The 24,938-nt window shown below is 34.9% G+C and overlaps 1 protein-coding gene across 1 annotated transcript in view; it reads left to right on the forward strand.

The window, feature by feature from the left end:
- The window catches only part of LOC125669605 (protein bicaudal C homolog 1-B-like), a 45,553-nt gene that overhangs the window by 11,532 nt on the left and 9,083 nt on the right, over positions 1 to 24,938 (forward strand). The window contains exons 4-18 of the mRNA XM_048904240.2: positions 418 to 497; positions 582 to 743; positions 1,691 to 1,744; positions 2,296 to 2,535; positions 4,287 to 4,499; positions 6,919 to 6,976; positions 9,337 to 9,410; positions 10,386 to 10,554; positions 13,593 to 13,676; positions 16,671 to 16,833; positions 18,280 to 18,569; positions 20,858 to 21,018; positions 21,950 to 22,067; positions 22,697 to 22,845; positions 24,247 to 24,346. Coding sequence (XP_048760197.2) covers positions 418 to 497; positions 582 to 743; positions 1,691 to 1,744; positions 2,296 to 2,535; positions 4,287 to 4,499; positions 6,919 to 6,976; positions 9,337 to 9,410; positions 10,386 to 10,554; positions 13,593 to 13,676; positions 16,671 to 16,833; positions 18,280 to 18,569; positions 20,858 to 21,018; positions 21,950 to 22,067; positions 22,697 to 22,845; positions 24,247 to 24,346 — 2,115 coding nt within the window. The remainder of the gene's footprint in view (positions 1 to 417; positions 498 to 581; positions 744 to 1,690; positions 1,745 to 2,295; positions 2,536 to 4,286; positions 4,500 to 6,918; positions 6,977 to 9,336; positions 9,411 to 10,385; positions 10,555 to 13,592; positions 13,677 to 16,670; positions 16,834 to 18,279; positions 18,570 to 20,857; positions 21,019 to 21,949; positions 22,068 to 22,696; positions 22,846 to 24,246; positions 24,347 to 24,938) is intronic.

Consider the following 24,938-nt stretch of genomic DNA (forward strand, 5'->3'; position numbering starts at 1 on the left):
TGACCCCTATAGATTATGGGTTTACATGGTCAAAGGTCAAGGGTCAAACTTGACATAGTAATATAATGTCTCATATATTTTATGAATCATTTGCTTGATTGACACCAAACTTAGTACACTGGTACATCCTAAGGAGTAGATGACCCTTATTAATTTTGAGGGCACATGGTCAAAGATTGAGGGTCAATCTAGGCTGAACATAGGAAGATAATGTCTTATGAGTAGAAGAGGATCCCTATTGATTTTCAGATCAAAAGATCAAGGGTCAATCCCTTAAATTGTATTGAATTAAACAAGTTTTGAATTGTTTTGGCAAAACTATTAATAAATGATGCATGTGTATAACCCTTTTTCAAATTTGCACCACAGGGGCCATATATGTTTTACAAACATTTCTTATTTGTTTTTTTTTTAAAGATCCACATATCAAAATTACTGGATTGCCAGAAGATGTGAAAATAGCAAAGGAACAAATTTTGGCGATACTTGATACAAAGGTATGATAATGTAAGATATAAAATCCCTAATGTGTATAATACAAACATTTGATGTGAAACTAAAATGTATGTTATGAACATCAGATAAACAGAGTGACCCTGAAGATGGATGTTTCTTACACGGATCATTCACATGTCATTGGCAAGGGAGGCAACAATATCAAAAAAGTAATGCAACAGACTGGATGCCACATTCACTTTCCAGACTCAAATCGTGGTAACAGCATTCAAGAAAAAAGCAATCAGGTAGGGGGAGATATAGGAGAAGAGCGAGAATTTTAGTTTGTGTACATTAATTTTTAGTAGTATTTAACACAGAGTTAGGTCCATATTCATAATTAATTGGGGTTTGATTGGCTGCGGATCTGTAGCTCTTTGGGAAAATATTGTGACAGACCAGTCCCAGTTTTCCCCAGAGAGCTAAAGATCTGCAGCTAGGGTTTTATGGAAGTAGTGAAATTCCTGGTCCTTGGGTCAAAAGTCAAGGTCACAGGATGGGGCTAAGTAAGTATATAAATTATGAAATGTAAATAAGCTGAATTTTAAAAAGTACTCTTCACTCTTAAAAATTAAGTGCATAGTAATAGCCCCTAGAGAGAGAGGGAGAGAGATCTTTCCAATAGCAATAAAATATTACAGTTTGTGAAAATGATAGTTAGCACCATGAGCTGGATAAAGTATAGATAGTGTATATAGTTGTCCAATGGCATGTTGTAGCTTCTTGTTGAGCTACAAACTTGCAAGTCCCATCAGTCTATGAGCAAAGTGACTTGGGTAAAAAAATCTTACCTTGTAAAGCAGAAGAGATAGAGTAGCTGACGACTGCAGAGCATAAAGACTTAGTAACAATGAACTAAAAAAAGACTGCAGTTTTGCAGATTATTTTTCATCCCCTCATATCGAGTTGCAGAAGGAATATTGATATGCTGCTATGTTTGTGTGTGCAAGTTACATTGTGGGCAAGTAAACTGTAGCATGCTTGTTTCCTATGACAAGTTGTTGAACTTATTGATTTTCAAGGTTGTTGATCAAAGGTCAATGTCGCTGAAGGAAATTCCATAGAATCCTGGGGGGAGGGGGGGGGGAATTCAGATGAAATGGTAGAATTGAGTTAATAAGAAATATAAGATTTATGTACTGATACTTGTTCTTGTGTTGAGGTGTAAAATAATGGCATGCTATTTATTTTGTAGGTTTCCATAGCTGGTGAACCAGTTGGAGTAGAGTATGCAAGAACACAGATCAGGGTAAAGGACTTTATATTCCATAATAGTAATTTTGGCTCCCATAAAGACTCGAAATTTAAGTATTAAAAAGATCAAATCTTATTAGAAAGAGATCATGAAAACTAAAACAGAATTTGTCTGGGCCATAGCTTAGTAACTGAGAAATATTAGCAGCTCATACTCTGACCAAAATCAGAAAAATTAAACATCCTTTTTGACATTAGGATATACAGTTCTCAGAGTTTTAATTATGCACATGTTTACCTTTTTCACCCCATACTTCTAATTTATGTTCCACGTGGTTTGATACTCTAGTGACTGTTAAGATCTCTTGTTCTGTTAACGGTGGAGCACAAATATGTTAGTCAATCATCAGGATCAACTACATGTATCTTACTGGAACTCAAAGCAAATCAATTTCAAATGTCCAACAGGCCTGATTGTTTTCAGTTTCTCTGAAAAGAACCTTACTGACTATTCAAGGTCTAGATACCTAACAGTATGCAAGTGAAATTCATCAGCATAAATAATAACATCAGGACCACGGAGAATATTTCCCCCTTTTTATACAGGAACTTCTTCCCATTGTGTATATGTTTGAGCTGCCAATGACAGGGACTCTTCATCCTCTTCCGGATGTTGGTTCTGCTGAAATTCAGAAACTACAGCAACAGTACAATATTACCATCAGCTTTCGCCAGCGTCCGCGTATGTATGTCTCCACGGTGATTGTCCGTGGCTCCGTGTATAATGCTGATGCTGTGAAAGAGGGGATTACAAAGCTGATGGAACTTCTCACTGGAAACGCAGTGGTAATGACAGCTACTTTAGTTATAAGTGCATTGAATTAGTGATCATTCAAGATACACATACAAAATATAAACACATGTATGCATTTGTCTACATATAATATATGCAGTGCTATTCTTGGCAATATATGATAGGATATTTGCATGATATGATAGGATATAACATCTTCACTATGAATACAAAATCTGATCAACGATGTTCATGATACATGCCAAACTTGATGCATGATCTTCACAATACATGCAAAACTTGATGTTTGATCTTTACGATCATACTGATAGGATACACATGATAGGCTGTTTTCTTGCAAAGTGATTTTGTAATAACTACCGGGTAAAGTATCTACATATGGATATGCATACTTTTGATACAAGACATATCGTAAGGAAGTAAATGGCAACTGATTTGATGCATAATATGAATATCTAAGAAAACATGCCTTAACAACTCAGATTGACATTCTAATTTTTTGAATAAAAAAATATTTATGAAAATTAAAAACTTATTTGCTGTTATTTTTTTTTTTTTAGATCTACCGATAAAATCTTCAAAAAACATGTCAATTAGAAAAGCGACATATCAGAGAAATATATTTTAAAAAGAAATTGAAAGGAAATGATCAAAATTCAGAAATATTACGAATTTGAGCCAAGGCCAATCGGAATTATAAAAAAGTAGCCATAGAGAACATTGTAATCAGAAAATTACATTCCCTTGATGTAAAATGGTTTACAACTGAACAACTTTATAAAGGAAACAGTGCATACAATTAGCAACAATAACAAATAACATTTTCAATTTTCATAAATGTTTTTTTTTCTAAAAATTAGAACATTTATATCTGAATCTTTTAGGCATGTTTTATAAGATATTCATATCATGCACCAAATCACAGCGAAATTTGGACTCAAGAATCTCTTATTAGCAAAAAAAATCACCTTTTCTATCATTCCGGGAAAAATCACAAAAAATTCATATAAAATAATTGAGAGCTTGTATCACTCTTTCGATGGTGAACTCATACTTCATAAGAGGTGTTTTAACGAGCCATTTAATAAAAGTTTAGTGTAATGAGCTACCTTAAGTGCGCACATCTTATTACGAAAGGCTTTCAAATGTTGAAATTGCCTTTTCATACAGATACAGAACTGCTAACAAAGGTGTGTGTGATTACTTTGTGACTTGGTGCTTTGACCCACTTTTTATACCCCTGGAATCGAAGATTGGAAATTTGCAAGAACTAGAAATTACGGGGGTTATTTTCAAGCATGAAGTAGATCTGTTTCTTTGTAGGGAAGTGCTTAAAAATGCTGTCTTCATGCAACATGTCTTGACTGATTTTTCTCAAACTTTCAAAAATGGCATTCTGCATACAAGTCTGGGTTCTCATTGCTTTTGAAGGTTGAATAAAAAAGATCAATGTCACTGGATGGGAAATTCCAAAATTTCTTGTGTACAAAGTTTAAGCTAAATATTCTGATTTTCATGAAACTTTCAAGAATGTTACTTTGGTGGTGGTGGGGGGGGGGGGGGGGTGTGTGTCTTGGTTCCTATTGAATAAGTTATTTATAAAAGTTCAAAGTCATTGGAAGAGTCTTGTGTTAGTTTTTGTAGTGTTGTATGTATTAGATTTCAAGTTAATAAGCACTATTAACAGTGATTTCATACATGCCATGCTAAGATGTGGCGTCCTTGTTTTGTTGAGCAGATCTTCTATTCTTTAATCTTTAAAAAGTATATTATTTTACTGCAGGTAAAATTTGCAGTCAGCATGCAGTTGGAAATTGCACCCCAACACCACCTATTCATCATTGGAAGAAGTGGTATGAATATTAAACAAATTATGCAAAGGACTGGAGCCAGTATTCACTTTCCTGACCCTAACACATCAGCACCACAGAGGAAGGGGACAATATACATCACTGGCAATATTGAAAGTGTGTTTCAGGCCAGGCAGCACCTCATTGTAAGCACAAAAGGTTTTAAAACTCACTTCAGCTGGAAGCTTTTTTATGGTTATTCTTTCATTTCAGTAAAAAAAAAATGTGTATGTTGCAGCATGTGTTTATTGCATCATATCAGGTGAGCCAAGTAGTCCACTTTGAAAAAAGCTATTCAATCTCATCACCTCCAACTTGCGCTCTAACAGTATGGGCAGATGTATAATAATGTTTTAATGAAGATTTGATTTTAGTCGGCATGTGGTTTTAAATAGTCTGACAGCATGACATAGATGAGTTAAAATATTATAAACCAGAGCAGTCATACATATTTGATTTCAGTTATAACACAAAATTTGATTAGTTTAGTTAGTTCCGTATTATTTTTTCATGAAATATTTTGCACCTTTATAGCTCACCTAAGCTGATAGCTCAAGTGAGCTTTTCTGATCACCTGTAGTCCGGCGTCCGTCCGTCTGTAAACTTCTAACATTTTTGACTTCTTCTCAAAAACCACAGGGCCAATTTCAACCAAAGTTGGCACAAAGCATCCTTAGGTAAAGGGAATTCTAAATTGTTAAAATAAAGGGCCAGGCCACCTTCCAAGGGGAGATAATCAAGAAAAGGTGAAAATAGAGTAGGGTCATTTAAAAATCTTCTTCTGAAGAACCCACTGGACCAGAAGAGCTGAAATTTACATGAAAGCTTCCTGACATAGTGCAGATTCTAAATTGTTCAACTCGTGGCCCCCGGGGGTTGGATGGGGCCACAATAGGGGATCAAAGTTTTACATACAAATATATAGGAAAAATCTTTAAAAATCTTCTTCTCAAGAACCACTGAGCCAGAAAAGCTGATATTTACATGAAAGCTTCCTAACATTGTGCAGATTCAAGTGTGTTCATATCATGGCCCCCGGGGGTAGGGTGGGGCCACAAGGGGGATCAAAGTTTTATATACAAATATATAGGAAAAATCTTCTTCTCAAGAACCTCTGAACCAGTAAAGCTGATATTTACATGAAAACTTTTTGACATAGTGCAGATTCAAGTTTGTTCAAATCGTGGCCCCCGTGGGGGTAGGATGGGGCCACAATAGGAGATCAAAGTTTTACATACAAATATATAGGGAAAATCTTTAAAGATCTTCTTCTCAAGAACCATTGGGCCAAAGAAGTTGACATTTACATGAAAACTTTCTAACATAGTGTAGGTTCAAGTTTGCAAAAATCATGGCCTCCAGGGGTAGGTTGGGGCCATAATAGGGACAAAGGTTTTACATGCAAATGTATATGGAAAGTCTTTAGTTATGGGCCAAGGTGACTCAGGTGAGCAATGTGGCCCATGGGCCTCTTGTTTACATTGTCAAATGTTGCAGACAGCAGCACATGATATGTTCAGATGTCCATTGAATACCAATGTGATGGTGGTTTGCCATGATGGCATATCCAGTTATTCATTCAAAGGACTACATTTGATAGCAGACTTTCTGTGCCCTTGTAAAACTAAAAAATTTAAAGCTTATAAAAAAGAGAAATGTTAATTACAGACTGACATGATCTGTCTTTAATATTTACAGTCAATGGAAGAATTGCTCAAATTTAGTTAAAATGCTCCTTTTGTTGAATGTTTTCTGAAATGAAGACAGAGCACAGCTTTGGACAAGCAAAATGTTTTCTATTGCCGATGTGTACTGGAAGGCTAAATCTACTGTGGAATCATTAGAATTCGTGGTGGCTCAATTTTTGTAGAATTCGTGAGTACCCCTCATCCACGAATTTACATCCCCAACGAATAAAGACAACTAGTATAATACAAGAATCTTACAAATATTTAAATCCACGAAATTACGTCCCCATGAACCCATAAAAATTCAGTAATCCATGAAAATTGGCCCCCATGAATTTAAATGATTCTACGGTATAGCATGAACGTAAAATTTGTCCAGCATGCATTCTATCTAGAGGAAAAACTGCATGAAAAATAGCCATTTTGGGTCAAAATACTGAAAAAAATGGTGTCAAAATGTGTTTATTGTTCTTAACTGATTCTACGTTATATTGATTAAATTGAGAATAACAATGGAGTTGCATCAGGATTCTTATACAAAATACACCTAATTTTGAAACAAAAGCATGAATAAAGCACTTATTTTATAGTTCTTTTTTATGTCTAATTAGGAAGATTTTTTGATAAATGTTAAATTTTCTTTTTCTCAAAACCAATTAAAGTTTGCTACTTAAATCATGTTTTTCTAAGTAAATACGAATCTTTTTAGTAAATTGAGAGTTTTTCTCCTAAGCAAGAGTTTTTATCTGACCTGAATGTATACAGGAGAGTGTCTAGCAAAAGTTGAAGCCGGAATGTATCAAATTAAAAGACATGTAAATTGTTAAAATTCTGTTTGTTTGGAAACTGAGTAAGTACAGATTCCTTATCATTTCAGGGATGTCTGCCATTGGTACTCATGTTTGACGTCAAAAATGAAATAGACATAGATCAAGGTTAGTGCTGTTTTAATGCTGATGTGACAGGGTTACTTTTCTGTTTCTCAGGTTTGAGCTGTGCTTATTTATGGCCAGATATAATGATGAATATAGTATGTTAGAATGTACCCTGAAATATACAATCACATAATAATGAATATTCATCATAATAAACAAATTCAATATTTCCAATTTATGTTAATGAATATTATGCACAAATATCAAGCGACATTTATGGGATCATGATGTTTTGTATTAATTATTCTCTGTACATGTACATCGATAATTTCAATGTTTGAAAATATTTGATAGGCATAGCATGAAATACCAGTTGAAGAAGGTCAACCTGACCACAGACAAAGGGACTTTATAGTGTTTCCACCTGTTAAACTATAAGGTCATAAATGATAGAAATGGATTCTTGATCATATCCTAGAGACAGTGTGAGCTTTGGAAATGAAGATACCCTAAAAGAGTCTTCTTGACTTAAGCCTACTTTACATTTGCCATGGCAGCCATACAATAAAGTTTTGGGTCATCATAAGAATATATGAGCCACAGCTTTAAAGTTTATATTGTATACAGTCATTGTGCTATTTTTTGCATGGGCTCTTGAGTAGAGGTCGGGACAAATCTGTACGGTGGCTGTGTAGGGATTGTTCAAGTATTTTGACAATTGTATAACATTCTCGGTGCAATCTCCACAAGTTTCCCATGGAAACTGAATGGAGCCCACACATGGCTTCCATGTAACCTTGCTATGATTTTTATTACCCCCAATGTCCCCCAAAAATTGTGCATTTGCTGTCCAATCAGCACACATCATCCGCAAAATGACTATAAGGGGATGATACAATACTTTTTACAACATAGTTACAAATTTATGATGTTTGAAAATTTTGATAACTTTCAACTAAACAAAATCATAGAGGACACGTATGAAAATCTCACAGCTGCTGTCTGCCACACACAGAGGCCACATGGAAAGGGAGAATAGATACGGCTAGGTTACACGCACCGTAGGAGCATCGCAGGCCGTAAACTAGGCTTTTTACCGTAGGAGCATCGCAGGCCGTAAACTAAAGTTTTTACCGTAGGAGCATCGCAGGCCGTAAACTAGGCTTAAAGGATGACTATTAACCGTAGAAGCATCACAGGCCGTAACTAGGCTTTAGGACAATTCAACTTAATTAGTAGATTATCATCCAGGGTCAGCAAAAAGTATGGGGCGGGTGGGAGGATTTTATTTTTTAATTTTCATTTTCTGAGAAAAATATTAATGACAAACGAGTTTTTGTCAATGCCAGATGGATATCAATCTATGCTTATTTCACAGACAAATTCCATGTTAAGCTTTAAATTCAAACACAGAAAGATACAAAACTTCTTCAAGATATGAAGAACATTAATCCCTTCCTTTCATTTATGCCCGTAAGAATGTGAGAAATTAAGAAAACCATATCTATTTTCTTCTTGTGACTTTTCACGTTGCTATACCAGAAATGTAAACAAGAAGTGTAAATACCAGAGTCGGACATGTACATTTTCCGGAAATCGTAAGTTTCGCAAGATAAATTTTTTTGGGGTGGTCAGATTTTTGAGGGGCGGGTGGGGATGATAATCTATCAATTAATTTGATTTGGCCTTAAGGATGACTATTAACTTTAGGTCTTAATATTAAGCTCACTCATTCATACAGTAAGAAAAGATTTGCAGATTATATCTCCAGTAGTATTTAAGATTCATTAATGAAATTTCACATGAAAGATCTTTATCATTTAAATAATAAAATGCATTCTTAGTTGTTTCATGGAATGATGAAGGTAGCTAGCATTGCAGAAAAAATTCATAATTTGCGTAAATGGGTTATGCAAATTTTTTCTGCATTGATTACTACCTCCATCACCCGATGAAACAAAAAAAAAAAGACATCTTATTGTTCATATTTATATTTTTATGCATTTAAAAAAAATATAGACTAGATTCAAGTACTAAAATTTCATATCGTTGATCCATTTGTTACATTAAACAGAACAGCCAATCACCCTTTGACCTTGATGATGCTCCATATTTGATAATGATTACACAGACAGGTGGTATTAAAAAACTAGATCGAACTAGTTTGCTCATCATCTATAATGAGAGCAATGTCTATTTCAGAAGAAATATAAGAGAAAAGATTCAGTGAATATAAATATAAAAGGATGACCACTATTGCATTTGAGGTCAAAAGTCAAGGTCACCAGCTCACACATGGTATCAAAATGTCTCTAATATTGTGAATAAGCAAAACGGTTTTTTTCTGTGTTTGCCTGTGAGTTTTTATGATATGACAATCTGAGGATCTGTTTTTACATCATTTTGTAACTTTTATACAGCACTTATTACTCATTTGATGGAGCAACTAGATGTTTTCATTAGTGTTAAACCAAAACCTAAACAACCAAACAAGGTAAGGCTAATTTTCTGTCACTATCTGTTTTTATGTTTCCGTAGCATACCCAAAATTGTTTTCACAGTGTCATCTGTGTAAATTTTATTGAAATCATATTTATGGTTATCTCCATTCCATGAATCTGTGAACAAAGAACTGTTAAGACTGTATTGCTTACTGAAATAAATTAACATTTTATGCAAAGTAAATTTCTCTAAAGGTAAATGAGTAAGCAAAATTTCTCAACACTTGGATGAAATATCTATTTAGTATATATAGAAGCTTTTATGATCAAAATTTGTGCATCATCTGTGGTACTGGTAAACTTTTCTCAAGAATTATTGGGTAGATTACAATCACACATGGCTCAAAGTATTCATTGGTAAAGAAAAATCAGGTTAATTCAAATCCATGTCCTCTTTCCAAGGAGAGATAATTTAGATTTAGTGAAAATAGAATTGGGTGTTTAAATCTCTTTCCAAGAACCACTGAATCAGAAAAATGAAAGCTTACACAAGAAAGTTTCCATTCCCTAAAACTCTTTCCCATTTGTTTGTCCGGATGCCCCTTGTCCTTTTTGTGTCTGGGTCATATCTTTCACACTGTAAGGCCTAGGACTATCAAACCTGATCAGTGGGTGCATTTTGGCAGAAAGATTTGTCGTGACCCAATAATAGGAATTTTATGGCTATACATGCTCAAATTGTATCTGAATCATATCTTGCATATTGTGAGGCTTAGGATCATCACACTTGGTTAGTTGATGCATCTTGGGGGCAGTGTGTGTTATGACCCAAAAGTAGGTCACCCTGGTCTCATTTTGAACTAAATGTTGTCAAATCATATCTTACACATTGTAAGGCCTTTCTTTATCAAAATGTGGTCTGCTGATGGATCTTCGAGTATGTAAACATACATAAGCATCATGTACATGTAGTTTCTACATGGGTGTATCATGTACTCTAGCAGTGCACTTTATTTTTGTTGTTGTAGTCTGTGATAGTCAAAAGTATTGAACGTAATGCTGCCAATATGTATATGGCCCGCTTACATCTATTGGGAATGAAGAAAGATGAAAAAAATTTCCCATTCAGCTGTGATAAAAAGTTTGCAGAATCCAAGATTTTAACCAGTGATGAAGGAGTGACTCTCTCTACTATTGGTAAGTTTGTTTATTTTATGTCCAGTAATTCATGCATAACAATGTATAACGTGCGTGTATGTATCAAACAATAGTAAGGGCCTCCGTGGCGGAGTGGTTAGAGCATCGCGCTTAAAATCACACCGCCTCTCACCTCTGTTGGCGCGGATTCAAATCACTCTCGCGCCGGTAAGTGAGAAAGTTTCCCAGTTTACTTTCGGAAGGTCGGTGGTCTTTTTTCAGGTACATTGGATCTGGGTTCTCTCTTCCACCAATAAAAAACTGGGCGCCACCAGATAACTGAAAAATTGTTGAGTGTGGCGGAAAACATCAATCAATTAAATAAAATTGTTTCGATATATTCCTCTGTAAACAAAGTTTGTGGCCGCCTGGATACACACACACACATATATATATTTTTATGCATGATACAATGTATCTACTGTACATTAAACATGGTGCATGGTATTTTAGCCAATATCAAGGTCATTGTGGAAAATATTTTCAGGTAATATCTGTGTAATATATATAATTTTGTGAAATACTTGCACTCATATTCCAATCAAAGGTTGTTTTCGACAGATAGTATTCATTTTTAGTACTTTCAAACAAGGTCATATATCACATTTCAGAGTGACGGGGAATAAAAATTGCTATCTGGTTTGTAAGTCTATGATAAAATGATTTTTAAATTTGATGTTGTAAAAGTGTGAAGTATGCCTCAGTAAAATTAAGATTGTTGTAAGGTTTGTAACTCTGTAATGAAATGCTTGTTGAATGTAGAGTATTGTATGTGGAATTACAATTATGTAAAATGGGCACTTTCTGGGGCATTTGTGTTTTTAAGGACACATCTTGTTTTATATTGCTGCTGAATATTAGAATTTAACTTCAGATTTGCAGAACAGAAAAATTACTATAGATTTCATAGCCCTTGTGGCAAGTGATACTTTGAATTAATAATCAGTCGATCGATAAGGCCTGTGGGCCTCTTGTCTGAAGTTGGGACACATTGTCTTGAGGTTTTTTATAGCTCGCAAATTAGCTTTGTTTTTTAAAATCAAAAGTTGTGTCTTCCTTGCTGTTGTCAGTATTGTAAACTGATTGGACAGCTTCTTCTCAAAAATCCTCAGGCCAATTTCAATCAATCTTGCCACAAAGCATCCTTTGATAAAGAGGATTCATTTTTTTTTTTAAATGAATGGTCAAGCTTCCATCCAAGGAGAGATGATAATTAGGAAAATCAAAATGCTTCAAAACCTTGACAAAGTTTTCTTTGGTTTAGTCATAGTGACAACAGGATTTTATGGTTGATTCTCAATTTTGATTTTATTTGGAAGGATTTTATCTTACACAAATATCTAGGTTATTGTTTGTTTTAAAAATCAAAGGCTAAAGTCATCAGAGAGCAATATACATCCCCAGTGTACAGAAACATTGTTTTAGGACTTATTTACACAGCTATTTAATAGTGTAATTTTCCTGTTTGACAACACCTTTTGTTGATACAGGATATAGTAACACTCCTGTGCATGTGTGTGTGTGTGTGTGTGTGATGGTTTGTGAATATGTGTGCGAGTACCTTGTGGGTAAGATTTAAAGAAAACTGTGGCACTGAATGTCGTCAAACTTTGCATCCTTGTTTCCCACAGTGGTTTATCAAACCCTTTTGATTTTCAAGGTTAGGGACAAAGTTCAAGGCCACAGATGATACCGTATAAGTGGAATTTTTAGCAAGACACAAATTTAGCGATTTCCCCATAAAAATTTGTACATATATTTAGAGAAAGCCAATTTTAGTGACTTTATAATTCCAGGAAAGATAACTATTACCTTCGATGTGGAATTGTTGGCGATATCTAATTTTAGCGATCTCATCACTCTTTCTAAAAATGCCAAAATTAGAAACTCGCTAAATATTTCACTTATACGGTATACATTTGATATCTTTGTGGGCTATGATGTATTAGTTGAGTGTGAATGTACATTATTATGAGGGATCTACGATGTGTTAATTCTCTGATAAATGTACATTATTACGAGGGAACGTTCCACGTGTTGCTGCTCTTGTTCTATCCTAGTTTGTAAGGTAACGGTACAGTGGAGCATTTGGTTCCCAGCCAAACATTACTAAAATTTAAACATCTAGATGTATTACATACCACATTTACACAATATAATTGACACTACTTAAATTAAAAACTGTAGTACTGTAATCAAAGACAGGAAGGCAAATATTTAAAGTTTAATCATTGCTTTATTAAATCAATCACAATGGAAGATGAATTTATTGAAATTTAATGAATTTTGATTAAGTCAATATATCAAAGTTGTTTAGATTGTGTTTGATTCGCGATCACTTTATCCTAGTAAAATACTGTGCATAGAGAATGATCATTATGAAACCCCAAAGCCAAGTCTATAAATAGCAGTATTACGATGTTACTACTCTTTCTGTATAAATATATTGTCGATAATAATTAACCTACAGTACTGGTATGGAAAATTAAAAGAAATACATTTCAGCATCAAGTGAAAGTCTTGTGCACACACATCCATAATACCCTGTGATTAAGTTCACAGTGAGTCATTGATAACAGGTGATTGATTTTTTAATGGTGCAGACAGTTAGGCTTGTGTTTTTACAACAGTTTGGTAAGGTCAGGAAAGGTTATCCAAGTTGGAATACCAATTAGATATTAGATATAGTGGAAAGGGGCATTTTGTGGTACAGAAAGACGGTCCAGATTTGGAATGTGGAATTCCCAGATAGATAATACCAAAAAAGTATTTAAAAATTCTGATCCGAAGAAAAATCATCAGGATTTCTGAAAGTCTGCTGTATTTAGCATCCTCACTGGTCAAGTCTTTATGATCAAGTCTGCAAGAGAGTAGATGAGTGTTCAATCATTAACTTGTGGCCATTGGAAGTTAAATTTTGTGAATGCTCAGAATAGATATTTTATGTGACTACTAGTACTTAACTTTTAAGAAACTTTTTCTTATTTTGGGATGCAATTTAAGCCATTCTAATTAAATCAAAACATTTTATTACACAGACCTTGAAAGCACTGTTCTCGACACTAGTCAATGTGACAGCTCAAGAGGAAGTCCAAGGGGTTTTGGAAGGAGCAATTCTACAGGTTTACTTATACAAATTATAGTTTTGATATTAATGTGCAAAAGTCTCAAATTCTTACTCTGAAAATTCAGGGCTGACTGTTTAGTTAAAAAGGCTTGAAACAGATGATAAATTGTACTTTATAAATCTTGAAACTACTGAACTATTTTTCACCAGACTCCATGTGAAGTATCTTTAGGAACAAGGTAACAAACTCCTTGTGAAGTATCTTTAGGAACAAGGTAACAAACTCCTTGTGAAGTATCTTTAGGAACAAGGTAACAAACTCCTTGTGAAGTATCTTTAGGAACAAGGTAACAAACTCCTTGCGAAATATCTTTAGGAACAGGGTAACAAAATTCTTTTTGGGAGCCACAGGTGTATATGTTGTCTTTATATGCAAGTATCCTCATGTTGTGTAGATTCAAATTTATTCATTCATGACCTTCAAGACCAGGGTGGAACCACAATTGGGTTTTCAAAACTTACAGGAAAAATATTCCCAAGAAGCACAAATCTACAATTTTTCAAGTTGATATGAAAGTATTCCTATGTAGTGTTTCTCCATAGACACTTGACATTTTAGATATATATGGAATAAAACAAAAGTCTTTCTGTAAACAAACTATTCACAAGGTGTATCACATGACCATCTTGGTTTTCTTTCTTACCAGCCGCATTGCTTGCAATTTTCAGTGAAAAGTTCGATTTAATATGATAATTAAACCCCTACCGTTTAGCAGCAACTCTGTCAAGGTATTATCTCTCGCATCATCATGGTGAACTGGAAATAAATGTCAGCGATAATCAACTGTCAAGTATCATCTACTGCTTCTCAAAAGTGAAAACTCAGTAAAGGGAGGACAAAATTGCACACTAAGGCCATCAACACACAAGATTTCTAATTAATGTTTAAAGTAGTGTGATACTCAAATGGTCATTAAGACACATCATCCTCTTGCTTTCTAAAGACAAAAATTTCAATGATTTTTGTAAATGTTAAATGAATTTGTTCAGAATTTCATTATAATCAAGGTATTATAACTACTTCTGACCTATTTTGAATTTATTAAAAGAAAATGAAAAAGTATATGTATATGATTTAGTGCTACCATATTTTGCCGAATATAATACGCACTTTTTTTAGAGAATATTTTTGTGCCAGAAAGGGGTGCGTATAATATACCACAATAGGTTTTTGACCTTTTTTTCAAGATGAAACTCGGCGATTAAGTAGTGTAATATTTCACTCAAAGACCAAGGCTTCGGATACTGTACGCCTTTTCACGTTCACCTATTTATTAAGTAGAAAATTCGACCTCAAGAAAATTACTACAGAAACGTAAAATTGCAGAAAATGTGATATATATACTTACAATATCTAAATAATTCAATTATCATGAAACAAACAGCCAATCAAATTGCATTGGATCTGACTATTCATTACATCGCATGCCACCATTATTGAAAGCATGTGTACACAATAATGCCTTGACACGTGCTAAAATTGTTGGAAAATAATTTTGTCACTTGCTAAAAGTTTGTTTACTGTAAGTTTTATGAATAGGCCTAATTTTTAATGAAATACTTATTTGAATCTTTGAAATAACTATTCTTGCGTAAAAGCGTGTGTTTTACGAAGCCATTGTTGTGTACACTGCTTTTGTTAGATACCCCCTCCGGGTAAAGAAATACCTAACAATTTTTTTTTCACACATTTTAATAGTCATCGTAGTTAACGAGGAGTTGATAATTTGCATCTTTGTACCTACCATGGTGTGTTGATAACAGTAAAATAAGCGATAGTTTAATTGTTTAATTTTATTTTTATAACATCGGCTATTTGATTGATTTTAAGTTTCAACAAAGGAAATATCGAGTCAGTTAAGACTTTAATGCTACAAAATCTCGTGCTTTGCTGAAATGAACAGGCTTGTCCGGGTTGATATTTCCCTGAAGATTCTCATTGAAGATTACCGCGATGTAGACCTCATCTCAAAAAGTTTGCAAATTATTGTGCGTTGTTTAGAATTCATTATTTCTGCAAAAATATTAAGTGAAAATTAACACCAAGTATAAAATAAAGATTACCGCTTGGTCTAAATTTTTGCTGCGTATTATACACCCGAAGTGCGTTTTTTCACCAACTTTTAGGCTCAAAGTGGGGGGTGCGTATTAAACACCACTGCGTATTATATTTGGCAAAATACGGTATATCTATTCATTTTGAAAATTTCAAGGATCGATTGATTGATTGTATCTTGTTTAACATCTCCCTTGAGAATTTTTCACTCATATGGAGATGTCACCAAGACCGGCGAAGGGCTTCAAATTTAGGCCTTTGCTCAGCGCTTTCATCCATTGAGCAGTGAGGGTTCTTAAATAGCGTGCCACACCTACTTTGACATGGGACATACGTTTTTAAGGTCATCTCCAAGGACCTGTGACATTCACACCTGATGCCAAGCGTTTGGCGATGTAACTGTCATTATCTGTTTTAACGACTTAGGTCTGTCGCAGCCAGGATTCGAACCCCAACCCTTCACATGCAGGGCGAACGCTCTAACCTCTAAGCCATCGTGGCGGTAAATTTCAAGGACATTTTGAAGATCTTTTAAGTACACTTATAGTAGTAGACAGCAAGATGGGTCTTAGATGATAGTTTCTGTTGCATAACAACTGTAGAAGTCTTCCGATCAAGTCCATGCAGTCTAGCATCTGTAATAGTACATGAATAGATTTATATGCTTTATGAACTCGCACCAGTGTTGGACCACAATGAAGATTTAAAAACAACCAAAAGCATTTGATTTCCATGATGCAACAAAAGTATAAAGTATAATTTGTCAAACGATATATGCAATCATCCTTGACAGTGTTTATGGTTATCTAACTTAATGCAGGTATTGACTTACATCAGGCCGCTGTTAGAATTTCAATCTTAAGGAGTCTCTGTATGAGGAAGGCGACTCAGGTGAGCATTATGACCAATGGGTCTCTTTCGATTTAATTTCAGCTGAGTTGTCTTCATGCCAGCAGAAGCAAGGCATTCCTGGTATGGTGGACTGTGGTAACCCTGCAGATCTCCTGGAGAGAGGAAGGACTATGTACTCAGCCAGTCTGATGGGAAGCAGTCATTCCCTGGAAAACAGTCTCAGCAGAAGTAGTCAATTTTCAAAGTAAGTTTGGACAATCTCCTTGTTGCTTATGACTACACAATATGTCATCACCCTGAGCCATGGTCAGTTTGTCAAGATTTATGTCATTCCCCAAACATCAGTTTTGATAAGGGCTATTCCAGAAATAAATACATGGGGGGGTCGGGAGGCACCTTTTGTATATACCAAGCACCCATAAAAAAAAATAAAAAATTACCCCATGACCCATCAAATTAATAAACTCATTTTACAATGACCCATCTAAAAAAAAAAAAAAACTAACCAGACCCACCACAAAAATATTTTTAAAAATGAAAACGGTACAAATCTCGCGAGGTTTTCGGGACAAACATTCTAGTCAATGACGCGGTAATGCCTGTGCGACATTGTATCACATTAGTTCTGAAGAAACGATGTCACATCAACAATCAAAGGCATCTATGGCGGGAATGTTGGAAAGATTGGGAGTCCAAACGATGCTATTATCATGAAATGGGTATGGATATGTTTTTCCACGAATCGTTCGTCTTCTAATGGAGCCCGCGCCCGGAGGCCTCTATATCACCATCACACCGACTGATAAATATAACGCATCGGTACCCTCGTATAAATCAACTAAGGTTTGCCTATTTTTATTAGAAAACGGAATACCTATTGGTTTCAAAATATTCCCAAAATCGATGCACTGTAAACTGTAATAATCTACAGAACAGAGTTCGCCGCCATCACGTCCAAAGGGACCCTACTAAACGCGCCTCTAATTTGAAGAGTGCCGTAATGGAAAGTTATGCGCTGCAAAGAGCAACAACTCGAATAGTTCTATGTTACTTCCGATTTCGAAAGCAGCATTTCGAAAGCACGTTTTCAATTTTCCCTCCGACGTCTTGTAACCAACACGACAAGAGCGACAATAAAAATATTCTGAAAACTCAACACCCACGTGGCACAAAATAAAACAATAGAAACTACCCACTACCCATAATAAATATTTTTTTAACAGTCCAACCATGGACCAATTAAAATATGAAAAAATACGACCACCCACACAAAAAAATATCATTTGCCGCCCGACCCCCCCATTTGATAATTTCTGGAACAGCCCTAACAAAAAACTGAGGATATCAATGCAACACTTTTGAAGTTTTTTGTTGTTTGATACTCGGATGACTTTGAAGGCCCATGGGCCTCTTATTAAACTTTGTACAAGTATGTAAAACTTTCTGTCAAAATGTGCATAACTGTATTTTTTAATGTAAAATATCATTAGATTATCTACAGATTAAAAAAAGGTTAGTAATAATGTATATCTGAATTTTCTTGTGGATTATTTGATGAAATCACATGACTATTGAAAACCTTAATGAGGATGATATACTACATACATTACATGTCCAGATAGGTTGAAGAGAAAAGAGTATGTTATTCCAATAAACCTACTAAACATGAAGCAAATATTTATTTCACTAGAACTGAGAATGTGAAAGCTACCGAAGAGATTGATTGTGCTAGCAGTGGAGTGGATTTCGAAGATCTCCAAAACCTGCAGAATGAAATTCAAACATTACAGAATTTACAGGAAATTCAAAAACTCCAGAATCTGACAACAGGAGTGAATATGGAGAATCTCAGCGCGATGGATATGGAGAGCTTACATCAGAATTTTTTGCAGTTAAGGGCAGCCAATGATGCTGGATTGATTGGAAATTCATATTCTTTGGTTGAAGATTATGAGCATAAAAAATTGATGGCAACAAAAGGTGAGAAATTACTTTCATGCGATATGAATTGGGAAGGAAGTACATGTATATAATGGTGCTTGCATGTGTGCACGTCTGGGTATATTTATTTTTAGGTCAGTCTGTGTCCATCTTTCATTGCTCAATGTGCGTCTTTATAAATTTTTGAATATTTCTAATATGCTTCCTGAAACTACTGTAGAGGAATAAACCATTTCTGTCCTTTCAGAAGACAAACTGTGTGCATTTAATCAAAGTTGTAACATTAATATTCCCCAGGTAAAAGGATGAATCCCTAGTTAAATATATGATAGCTGTACAAAGCTCTCTTTGACAATATATTTTCAAAGTCATTATTTTGTACCCACTAGAAGAATCACCATATGATTGAAAAATTATTAAGGAGGTACTCTTAACATCATTATAATGGCTGACTTCCTTTTAAAACATGGATGAAAATATATATGTCAGAAATATTTGTCTATTCATTTAAAAAATCAACGCCTAGCTAAGTAGCTCAGTAGGTTAGCATGTTGACTGCTGAACTGTAGATCGCAGGTTCGAGTCCAGCGGGGGTTTTAAATTTTTTTCAGATCACTTTCTACTAAATCTGCATTTTTTGACTAAATAAAGTAAATTTGAAAGTTTTCAATTTCAAAATATTGTTGTACATACCCTTCACTTTTTATCCATATCAAATTTTTCTGGTGTAGCAGCATACCTCCTTAAAGAATATGGTCAATGATGTGTAACTTCAAGACCTGTGTTTAATAATCCAATGGTAATTTATTCAGAATTGACAATAGTTTGGCACAGGACTAAATGATATGTGCAAAAAAAAAGTGGCAGCAATATTTGAAATTGAAATCTACAACACTTTGGTATAATTTTAACATGCCATTGACTGGGCTGTGTGATTTAAATTCTCTTTGTCATAAGTACTTGCATTATCAGGGAATCTTTTGTTATACGGAACTTTCATTTATCTCACTTGGTTGAAGACTTTATTGTGGGCTAGTTGCCACTACTGGACGTCTGTTGTCAGGGTTCGTAAATCTTCTCCATCAGAACAGCTGAATACCCAAACACCATTTCTAAACGCTTTGAGATATTGAACTGATTTTTTTTTTTAATGCAGATGTATATATTTTTGAGTTACAGATTGAGTTTGAATTTTGTTCCAGTTCATCGATTTTTTTATGGAGTTGTGCCCCTTTAACGTAGAAAAATTACTGTCATGACCAGTTTTCCAGATTTTTGTTCTTAACACGTTGAGATATTGAACTGATTTTTTGTATGCAGATGTATATTGATGAGTTGCAGATCAAGTTTGAGTTTTGTTCCAGTTTGTTGATTTTTGATGGAGTTGTATTTGTTTTATGGCTGTTAAAACATATAAAGGATTGTCGTTGAGTTCTTCATTGTACTAAATGCATGTAACATACAATCTGAATACCACATTCAATGCTATACATGTATATAGTTCCTACATTTGACTTTACTGCAGGCGTTTTTAGAGTGAGAGGCTTGTTCTTCTGTCAAGTGTTTGGCATTAGAAGTGAAAGTTGTGCAAGTTTTGTGGATAAGACTGAGGTTGCATGTAATGGTAGGCTTTTATTGGCATGCTAAGTTACCAAGAGCACATTGCAAAAGTGGAAATTCATAGCTTTTCTGGCATGTTTCTTGTCCGTATGAATTACCCTGTTGTCACTTTTAGGAATACTCCAAATAATAGTACCTTCCTGATAACATTTTTTCCTGATTACAGTGGATATACTGTCATTATTGTGTCGCCTGCGTTACGCAGTGGCGACATATAGGGATCACTATCCATCGTCTGGCGGCGTCGTCGTCACAAAAAATTTCTGTCACAGTTTTCTCAAGAACCACATGGGGCAACTCCCTGATATTTGGCACAGAGCATCACTGTGGCCAACTGTATTGTGTAAGACATTTTCGAATCTGTCGCTTATCAACTTCCTGTTTGCCGGGACTTAGAATTTTTTACAGCAAAAAAATTTCTGTCACAGTTTTCTCAAGAACCACATGGGGCAACTCCCTGATATTTGGCACAGAGCATCAGTGTGGCCAACTGTATTGTGTAAGACATTTTCGAATCTGTCGCTTATCAACTTCCTGTTTAGTGACAAAAACCATTTCAATAATTTACTTTTTCAACATTATACGTGATATATTACATATAGAATGAACTAGCAGGCGACACATGTCTTCCGGGGAAGACTTAATACTGCGTTAGATAGCATATTGAAAACCTTAATGGATTAAATATAAAGATTTTTTTTTTCCAGCTATGCAAAGGAAACCAGATGGAGAAACACGAAATCCAACAGATATTTGGTCTGGAATGGGTTTTTCTAAATCCATGCCGGAATCAGTGATACGTGAAAGAATGCAAAGAATGCAAGGTGTCCTTGCTTACTGCGAACCCACGATGGAAACTACATATGAGGTATGATTGAGGTATCCAATGTATAGTTATCAAGGTTAGAAATTACCTCATGTCCGTAAGTCAAGAGACTAGTAAAAATCATGTCGGACTAGTAAACTCTCTATGGCACTAAAATCTGGATATCAATCATGAATTGGTTAAGATATTAGCAAATTTATCTGAATCACTTAGATGTTTGAACTTATAGTGGATTATCTGAATGACTAAGTGTTTGCATGACAATGACATGCTGACCTTCCAAATACAAGGGGTTGTTACATGAGTTACTCATAGGTTACTGTATGCTTATGAAGATCGTAATAGCAAATTAAAGAATGGATGTCTTTTTCTACTGCAGGTGTTAGAAACTGAATTGTTTGCAACTGTGAAGTGTTTGGTTTGATTAAATACTATTGAATAAATGAATTATATGAGATCATTTTATATGATATACTGGACAGACTAGTGAAATGCTTTGCGGACTAGTGAACATCAATAGTCACTAGTCTGTATGGACTAGTGCTTGAAAAAGTTAATTTTGAACCCTGATTTATCCTCAAAATTTTCCAGCAATGGAAAAGCTAGGGGACAAACACTCTAGTGTCCAATCAAAGTGTATATAGTAAAAATTTCTCTATTAAGAGATTTGGAGGATTGGGTTATATATGTTCTAGAAATATTGCTATAATGTATGATACACACATTCATTGTTGAAAAAAATCCTGACAAAACATTGACCCCATGTAATATGTGCATCATAAAGTTCAATGCTTTTTTCAAGACTATTTTGACCGATTAGTAATTATATACCGGTAGAGCTACAGTCTTGACACAGACTACTGTTGCCATTCAGGTGACCTGTAGAGATCTATTTTCATTCATCAAACTAACAATAATATTGCTCAATGTTAAATCAGTTGAAATTTAGTACTACCGCTGTCCTCTTTTACAGAATCCAAATGAATGTGAGGAGTTGGATCTAGATCCCTGGGGTAATCCCAACACTTGCACAATTACAAGCAAACCAGTGAATCTCGCTCCAGGGGAATATCCAAGCCCACGCAAAAAAAGTAGGTATACCTCTTTAGCTCATATGGACTGAAAGCTCAAAGGATCCAAGTTTGTCTATTGTCTGTTCTAAAACTTTTCACATTTTGAACTTCGTATAATAACCACATAGCCAATTTCAACCAAACTTGCCACAAATTTGGCATAAAGCATCCTTGGGTAAAGCAGATACAAAGTTATTGAAATAAAGGACCACAACTCTTTCCAAATGGAATTAATTGGTAAACATTAAAACAGTTTGCTGCTTTATAAGTATGTAAGCAATTTGATATAGATTATTCAAACTATAACCCTAAGACCTGGATGGGACCACAGTTTGAGTTTTACATAGAAAAAGATCTTTTTAAAATCTTCTCAAGAACAAGAAGAACTACATTTTGTCATATCAATATGTAAGCATTCTCATGTAGTTTAGATATCAAGCTTGTTCACACCACAACACTGCAGTTAGGGTAGGGCTTCAGTTGGGATGTTAAGTATGAATATCTATTAATGAGCAAGTTAACTCAAAGGAGTGTTGTTGGCTTATGCGCCTCTCGTTCTTAGAGATTATACAGGTGTATAAGTTAAACAGATACAGGAGTGTTTTTTAATAAGATTTGAAATAAATATGAACACCTTTTTCTCACAGCTGACTACAATGATTTCCTGAGCAGTAGTAACCATGTAGATAGTGCCACTCTCCCAGCAGTCACCAGTTTGTGGGACCATGCAGACTTACCAGAACTTTTCAGTAAACTGGGACTTGGAAAATATAGTGATTTGTTTCGACAGCAAGAGGTAATTGTTCTGTATTAAAAGGTTAGGTACAAAGGATAGCAGATTCTTTACTTATGATGTCAAGTAGTTCATACACATGCATGTATTACCTATTTTGATATTTGGTATTAAATGCTAAACTTGTGACTAGGTTTGCTTCAGAAATCATTTGGAGTTCCGAAAAAGATTAGTCACTTTTGGGTTCAAAATGGAAAAAGTGAAGACAGTGAACAGTGATGAATCTCATATTAAAATACTTTAAAGAATGTCAGAGGTGAGAGCAGGTGCCTAAGAAGAGTAAGCATTCCTTGTTGACTGGTCACACCCACTGTGAGCCCTATATCTTGATCAACCATATGATAAACGAAATCTTTTGTCTTTAATCACTTTTGACTAGGTCTTGCACTCTAGCTGTAAACAAAGATGGCTGACCAGATATCAATTTGTTGTCTCTAGTAGCCGCCTTTGATGATTAAATTATTCAATCTTATGGTAAACAAAAGCTTGTGTTTCTAATGACTTTCAACTAGGTTTTGCATAGTATTGACCTAAAAAATGTCAATGATTGTGTAACATACCATATCATTTGGACATTAGGGGTGGGATGATACCCAGGCTTTAAATCCGATACATACCTTGATACATGAACTACAAGGATACAGTTTGTCAAATCAATATGCAAGCATTTTTATGTAGTGAAAGATGAGCACGGAATGGCTATAAGTTTGAAATGTTTTTTCTGCAATAGTACATGTCTGTATGCACAGGGGCATTTTATTTTGTTTGGATTTCTACCATAACAGGCCTAATAGTGCAGAATCATTAATGATGGATATGTAATTACCTTCAATAAATTCATTAACTTCATACATGTAACTTAACACATTTATGTTTACATACAATGATCTACTAAATACAATCCGAAAATGTTTTGTACTACATCCATGATATGGATTATTTTATACACTAGTTTTTGCACCATACAAAGGAGTGATGTTAACAATGAAATTATATTGCTATTTATTTTCTTTCTTTTTTTTTTTTTTTTTAAATGTTCTCTCTTTTTCAATCTGAAATAAGCTTAGTAATCAACCAAGGAATTTCCAAAAATTTCAAAACATAAATGATATTTTAATAAACAGTCTTTCTAGTTATCTAATTTGCATCAGTGAAGAATTTTCCAAAGTAGAAACTGATATTCAAGAAATATTGTTATATGATACTCAGGTGACCATTAAGGCCCATGGGCCTATTGTATATTTTCAGACGGATCAAATCTGTACACATTCTTTTGTACATGAGTTGCAGTGATTTTAAACAAAGGGTCAGATTCTCTGTCATTGTAATGCAGATCTGAAGAGAAAGTGATATTTTATGAGGACTGACAAAGCCGGTGATGTCTAGTTATTCTCTCTATTTCAGATTGACTTGGCAACTTTTCTGACACTAACAGAGACAGATTTAAGAGAACTTGGAATAACAACATTTGGTGCCAGAAGGAAAATGCTTCTAGCCATTGCAGGTAAATCATGAGATGCATGATGAAAATTTTTTTGCTAAACATTGTGTGACTGAAACATTTTTATACCCCCCGCAACAAGTTGTGGGGGGGTATACTGGAATCGGGTTGTCCGTCTGTATGTCCGTCCGTCTGTAGACGCAATGGTTTCCGGGCTCTAAAGCATTATCCTTTTCACCTACCATCACCATATCATACATATGGACTACCTATGGGATGAAGATGTTCCCTATCGATTTTGGGGTCAAAAGGTCAAAGGTCAAGCGCACTGGACATCGAAGTAGCAATATGGTTTCCGGGCTCTAAAGTGTTATCCTTTCCACCTACAGTCACCATATCATACATATGGACTACCCATGGGATGAAGATGTTCCCTATCGATTTTGGGGTCAAAAGGTCTAAGGTCACGCACACTGGATATCGAAGTAGCAATATGGTTTCCGGGCTCTAAAGCGTTATCCTTTCCACCTACAGTCACCATATCATACATATGGACTACCCATGGATGAAGATGTTCCCTATCGATTTTGGGGTCAAAAGGTCAAAGGTCATGCGCACTGGACATCGAAGTAGCAATATGGTTTCCGGGCTCTAA

Source organism: Ostrea edulis, chromosome 4, assembly GCF_947568905.1.
Source record: "Ostrea edulis chromosome 4, xbOstEdul1.1, whole genome shotgun sequence".
Classification (NCBI taxonomy): Eukaryota; Metazoa; Mollusca; class Bivalvia; order Ostreida; family Ostreidae; genus Ostrea; species Ostrea edulis.